The sequence below is a fragment of the Gekko japonicus genome, unplaced genomic scaffold (genome assembly GCF_001447785.1).
Source record: "Gekko japonicus isolate JY-2015 unplaced genomic scaffold, Gekko_japonicus_V1.1 scaffold6188, whole genome shotgun sequence".
NCBI classification, from domain to species: domain Eukaryota; kingdom Metazoa; phylum Chordata; class Lepidosauria; order Squamata; family Gekkonidae; genus Gekko; species Gekko japonicus.
Genome location: NW_015162150.1, coordinates 1,811 through 8,660, shown reverse-complemented (window position 1 = coordinate 8,660; position 6,850 = coordinate 1,811). Strand labels below are relative to the sequence as shown.

General features: G+C 41.5%; 1 protein-coding gene across 1 annotated transcript in view; it reads left to right on the top strand.

The window, feature by feature from the left end:
* LOC107105676 (vomeronasal type-2 receptor 26-like) overlaps positions 1-4,459 on the top strand; it is a 26,756-nt gene extending 22,297 nt beyond the window's left edge. The window contains exon 9 of the mRNA XM_015405673.1: positions 3,558-4,459. Coding sequence (XP_015261159.1) covers positions 3,558-4,459 — 902 coding nt within the window. The remainder of the gene's footprint in view (positions 1-3,557) is intronic.
* The last annotated feature ends 2,391 nt before the right edge of the window (positions 4,460-6,850 follow it).

Below are 6,850 nucleotides of genomic sequence, written 5' to 3'. Positions count from 1 at the left end.
TAGCAAATAACGTAAAAACAACAACAATAAAACTTTCTTCAAATACATTAGAAGCAGGAAACTAGCCAGGGAGGCAGTGGGGCCCTTGGATGATCAAGGGGTAAAAGGAGTACTGAAGGATGATAGGGAAATGGCTGAGAAGCTAAATGCATTTTTTACCTCTGTCTTCACTATGGAAGATGAGATTTTTTACCTCTGTCTTCACTATGGAAGATGAGAAGTGCTTGCCCACTTCAGAACTGCTGATTTCGGGAAGGGTGTTGAAAGACCTGAGTCAGATTGAGGTGACGAGAGAGGAGGTCCTACAACTGATAGACAACTTAAAAACTGATAAATCACCAGGCCCAGATGGCATACATCCGAGAGTTCTGAAAGAACACAAATGTGAACTTGTGGATCTCCTGACAAAAATATGTAATCTTTCCTTAAAATCTGCCTCCATTCCTGAGGACCGGAAGGTAGCTAATGTCACTCCCATCTTTAAAAAGGGTTCCAGAGGAGATCCAGGAAATTACAGGCCAGTCAGTCTGACGTTGATAAATTGGTGGAAACCATTATTAAGGAAAGAATTAGTAGGCACATAAATGAACAAAACCTATTGAGGCAGACTCAGCATGGGTTCTGTAAGGGAAGATCTTGTCTCACTTACCTGTTAGTATTCTTTGAGAGGGTGAACAAACATGTGGACAAGGGGGACCCAATAGATATTGTTTACCTTGACTTCCATAAAGCTTTTGATAGAGTTCCTCATCAAAGGCTCCTAAGTAAACTCAAAAATCATGGGATAAAAGGACAAGTCCTTTTGTGGATCAAAAACTGGCTGATTAATAGAAAACAGAGAGTGAATATAAATGGGCAATTTTCTCAGTGGAAGGTGGTAAGCAGTCGGGTACCGCAGGGAGCCACCACTATTCCATCACTGCTTCCTCTGTCTCTGCACTTTGACCACCAGTTGAGCAGGTATTATCGGGGGCGCGAGATGTTCCCAGTGGATGACAGCGCTGTTGGGACGTATACTATTGTTTTGGTATAAATAACTCCAGAACCCCATCTTGGAATTCACAATTTAAGTGACTTTTTGGAGCACTGATATTTTAGTGAATTGTATCATACTGTATTTTATACTGTTCTTTATATTGTTTTATTGTTTTAACCTTGGCATTTATGCCTCCTTGTGAGCCACCCTGAGCCTTTAGGGAGGGCGGGATATAAATTTTAAAAAATCAGTACTTGGTCCAATGCCTTTTAACTTGTTCATTAATGATTTGGAGTTGGGAGGAAGCAGTGAAATGGCTAAATTTGCAGATGATACGAAGTTGTTCAGGGTGGTGAAAACCAGGGAGGATTGTGAGGCACTCCAAAGGGATCTGTCAAGGATGGGCCAGTGGGCGTCAACATGGCAAATGGGGTTCAATGTGGCCAAGAGCAAGGTGATGCACATTGGAGCCAAAAATCCTAAATATAAATACACATTTATGCAGTCTGAACAGGCAGAGACTGAACAAGAGAGAGATCTTGGAGTCGTAGATAACTCACTGAAAATGTCGAGACACTGTGTGACTGCAATAAAAAAGGCCAATGCTATGCTGGGGATTATTAGGAAGGGTATTGAATTGAAAACAAATCAGCCAATATCATAATGCTCCTATATAAATCAATGGTGTGACTTCATTTGGAATACTGTTCTGGTCACCACACCTTAAAAAGGATATTATAGCTTTGGGAAAAGTGCAGAAAAGGGCAACTCGAATGATAAAAGGGTTGGAACACTTTTCTCCCTTTCTCACAATACAAGAACCCGTGGGCACTCCATGAAATTGCTGAGTGGTTGGGTTAGAATGGATAAAAGGAAGTCCTTCTTCACCCAAAGAGTGATTAACATATGGAATTCACTGCCACAGGAAATGGTGGCGGCTACAAGCATGGACGGCTTCAAAAGGGAATTAGATAAGCATATGGAGCAGAGGTCCATCCGTGGCTATTAGCCAGAAGGTATAAATAGGGACTCTGGGGCAAGAGATGCTCTGTCTTCTTGGTGCTTGGGTGGGGTCAACAGTGGGGGGTCTTCTAATGTCCTGGCCCCACTGGTGGACCTCCTTATGGCACCTGGTATTTTTGGCCACTGTGTGACAGAGTGTTGGACTAGATGGGCCATTGGACCCTAACCCTTTGGCCTGATCCAACATTGGTGTCTCTTATGTTCTTATGTTCCTAATGTCACTATGAGATATGACTAAAGTGTTTGCCAAATGGATTAAAATTATATAGGCGTTTCAACACTACCCACTTTGATAAAGTTATATACAAAACAAGACATTATAAGCATGGTTCGTTGTGTTGATGGCTTTTGAATTGCTTCCAGTAAATTGAATATTGGAAAAGTAATTCATAAGTCTGTGAAGAACTTTTTTTGGCACAATACATCACAGTTGTTTGCTTCCTTTCAACTTCCATCTCGTGATCTCTTTCTTTGGTTTGCAAGAACAGTAGAATGGCAGGTCAGGTCACTCCTCCTACCTTAGATCTAGTCCTACAAGAACTGTGGTCCGACTTCTACATGAGAAAGCATAAGAAGGCTATGATTTCTACCCTACTGGTGGCTGCAAGGTTAGGCATTGCTTCCAAATGGAAAGCCAAAGGAGCACAAACTATAGAACTATGGTTAGATAAACTGTGGACACAATTTGTGATGGGAAAGATTGCTGATGGTCTAAACCACCACTCCTGTGATAATTCAGAAAGCACCTTTGTGCTCCTGATACTGCAATATCTAGCTGAGAATAAGGTTATTCCATCTAATGTACAGTATCAGAAATGGAATCATTTCTGAGTTAGCTGTTAGCTGTTTCTTGAGGGGATTATGAGCAGGCTTAATGCTCTCAATAGTATGAATATGATACTTACCTTCCTACCACCATATATGTGTTATTACTACTTTCCATTGCCTGTTTTTTCATGATGATACATGTATTTTTGTATTATATTTTAAAAAATTGAAAAAAGGATGCCACAGTTGACTGGGGGATGGAGGGAGGAAGAAACACAGCATATCTAGAAATTTTGGAGAAAACAATATAGTGTGTAATAATTAGAGTAAGGGGGAAAGCACTTTGAAACAATCCAGTAATATCCTGTATGCTTTGGGGGCACCAGTGAACCTAAGTTCCTCTGTGTATTAAGAAGAAGAAGAGATTGGAATTATACCCCACCCTTCACTCAGAGTCTCAGAATGGCTTAAAAACTCTTCTCCATTCCCCTCCACACAACAGACACCCTGTGAGGTAGGTGGGGCGGAGAGAGCTCTTTCCGGAACTGTCCTTGGGAGAGCAGCTCTGACAGAACTATGGCTTGCCCAAGCTCATCCAGTAGCTACAAGTGGAGGAGTGGGGGATAGAGTGTGTGCATTTAACCACTACACCAAACTGGCTCTCTTAAGAAAGGTAAAGGCAGAAAACCTAGCTGTATTACTTTAGCTTAGCAGCACTCTGAAGATACTTGCACTTTTCAATGAATTCTATGGAAACATGCATGTACATAAAGGATGCTTTGTTTTTCAGACTTAAATGAATGTTCTCAGTGTCCTGAAGGTCAGTATCCAAACAAAGGCCAGAATTTATGCCTACCAAAAGACTTAAGCTTTCTGTCTAATGGAGAACCTTTGGGGATCTGCTTGGCTACTCTTGCTCTCTCCTTCTCTTTCATCACAGCTTTGGTGCTCGGGATCTTTATTAAGCACCGGGACTCTCCCTTAGTCAAAGCCAACAACCGGGACCTCACCTACACTCTCCTCATCTCCCTCCTCCTCGCCTTCCTTTCTGCATTGCTGTTCATTGGCGAACCTAAGAAGGTCACCTGTCTCCTTCGACAAACAGCTTTTGGCATCATCTTCTCGGTGGCTGTTTCATGTGTGTTGGCCAAAACAGTTCTTGTGGTTCTGGCTTTCATGGCCACAAAGCCAGGGTCCAGAATGAGGAGATGGGTAGGGAAAAAGCTGTCCAGTTACATTGTCATTTCATGTTCCCTTTTACAAGGTACTATTTGTACTGTGTGGTTGACAATGTCTCCCCCCTTCCCAGATTTTGATATGCATTCAATGACTGAGAAAATTGTGTTGGAATGTAATGAAGGGTCAGTCATTATGTTTTACTGTGTCCTGAGCTTTCTAGGCTTTCTGGCCATCATCAGCTTCACCGTGGCTTTTGTAGCCAGGAAGTTACCCAACAGTTTCAATGAAGCCAAGTTCATCACCTTCAGCATGTTGGTCTTTTGCAGTGTATGGGTGTCCTTCGTTCCGACCTACTTGAGCACCAAGGGGAAATCCATGGTGGCTGTGGAGATCTTCTGCATCTTAACCTCCAGTGCTGGGCTACTGGGATGCATCTTTTCCCCAAAATGCTACATCATTTTACTCAGACCGGAGCTGAACACAAAAGAACAGCTAATTAAAAGAAATAATTAAATCTTATGGATAGACCCCAAGGATATATTCTATTAGAATCAGCAGTATTTAGGCTATGAGGTCTTTGTTTTCTTTTGGGGTATTTTGTCCTCATTACCATCTTTACTAAATATAGCCTATCTACTTAGTCTGGGATTCAAATAGGACATTCACAGCTGGGCTTCAAAAAGCTTGTTAATTGTCTGTTCTGTTTGTCTTCTAAGTTCCCCAAATCATTCCCCAAAATTTTGACTTTTTGGTGCGTTTTTTTCTCCTCCTTTATATTTTTAACATGTAGTGCTTTGTTATTTCTTCCTGATTTTAATATAACCAGATTTTAAGATTGTATCAATGGTTGCAAAATACATTATTAGCCACCCATGGAAATAACTGCATGTGTGAGTCCCAAATGGATTGTAAAGTGCTTTCCTTTGAACTCAACATTTCCAAATGCACAATGCACATTTTTCATTCCAGAAACTTTCCTGGAGCATTCTTCTTGATTCCTATTTTACAGCCCTAAAGATTCCTATTTTACAGCCCTAAATAAATTATTAGCAACCCATGGGAAAAAATTGCATTTGTGAGTCCCAAACTGATTGTAAAGATCTTTCCCTTGAACTCAACATTTCCAAATGCACAATGCACATTTTTTAATTCCAGAAACTTTCCTGGAGTGTTCTTCTTGATTCCTATTTTACTGCCCTAAAGAAATTGATTGACCATACATAAGAAAAAAATGATCAAGTGGTAGATCAGCCAGAAAGCTATTTTACCTCCATAGAGTGAACAGCCAGAATAAGAGACAAAGCTCTACTTGTTTCTTCATTTGAAGCTCTCTTCTTAAACTGTTACATGCAAGGAAGTCCCCTCAATACCGCTGCACATCAAGCTCTGAAAGATCCTCTGATCTGCCAGAGGCCTTGATAAAATATCCCATTTGATATCCAGTTTGATATCAACATTAGGTTGGCATTTCAAATAGTGAGGAATTTTTAGGACTGACCAACAGAGATATCTTGGAGTTGTTGTAGATTACTCAATGAAAATGTCAAGACAGTGTGTGACTGCAATAAAAAAGGCCAATGATATGCTGGGGATTATTAGGAAGGGAATTGAAAACAAATCAGGCAGTATCATAATGCCCCTGTATAAATTGATGGTACATCCTCATTTGGAGTACTGGGTACAGTTCTGGTCACCACACCTCAAAAAAGGATATTATCGTTTTGGGCAAAGTGCAGAAAAGGGCAACTCAAATGATAAAAGGGTTGGGACACTTTCCCTATGAAGAAAGGTTTTAAACGCTTGGGGTTCTTCAGCTTGGAGAAACGACGACTAAGGGGTGACATGATTGAGGTTTACAAGATTATGCATGGGGATAGAGCAGATCGAGAAAGAAGTACTTTTTCCCCTTTCTCACAATACAAGAACTCATGGGCATTCCATGAAATTGCTGAGTGGTCGGGTTAGAATGGATAAAAGGAAGTACTTCTTCACCCAAAGAGTGATAAACACATGGAATTCACTACCACAGGAGATGGCGCCTACAAGCATGGACAGCTTCAAGAGGGAACTGGATAAACATATGGAGCAGAGGTCCATCAGTGGCTATTATCCACAAGGTATAGATAGGAATTCACAGGCTGGGGCAGATGATGCACTGTATACTTGGTGCTTGGGGGGGCAACAGTGGGGAGGGCCTTCTAGTGTCCTGGCCCCACTGCTGGACCTCCTGATGGCACCTGGTATTTTTAGTCACTGTGTGACAGAGTGTTGGACTAGATGGGCCATTGGCCTGATCCAACATTGGCTTCTCTTATGTTCTTATTAGGAGGAGGAGGAGAAAAGGAGGAGATTGGATTTATACCACACCTTTCACTGCCCAAAGGAGTCTCAGAGTGACTTACAATCCCTTTTCTTTCCCCTCCCCACAACAGACCCCTGGGAAGTAGGTGGGGCTGAGAGAGCTTTCTCGAGATCTGCCCCCCAGAGAACAGCTCTGAAATAACTTATGACTGACCCAAGGTTATACCAGCAGCTGCATGTGGATGAGTGGGGAATCTAACCCGGTTCTCCCAGATTAGAGTCTGCACTCCTAACCACTAAACCAAACTGGCTCTCAACGCTATATACCCCCATATTGAGTCTCCATTATAGCCGATGGACCCATTGACTATAATTGTTCCCATAAAGTATAAAAGAGATGGAAAAATAGATTTTTTGCACACTTGTTATGTTTTTTTCAGTATGATTTATAAGCTGCCTTCAGACATGGGAAAAGTGTATAAATATTTGAATAAAAAAGTAGTTTGGGCAGGTTGAAAACATTTAAGCAACTTCCTGTTTGTTAGGTTAGGCAGGGTTCTAACAGTGGTTGTTCCACCTCTGTTATACTTGACCTTAAATTTG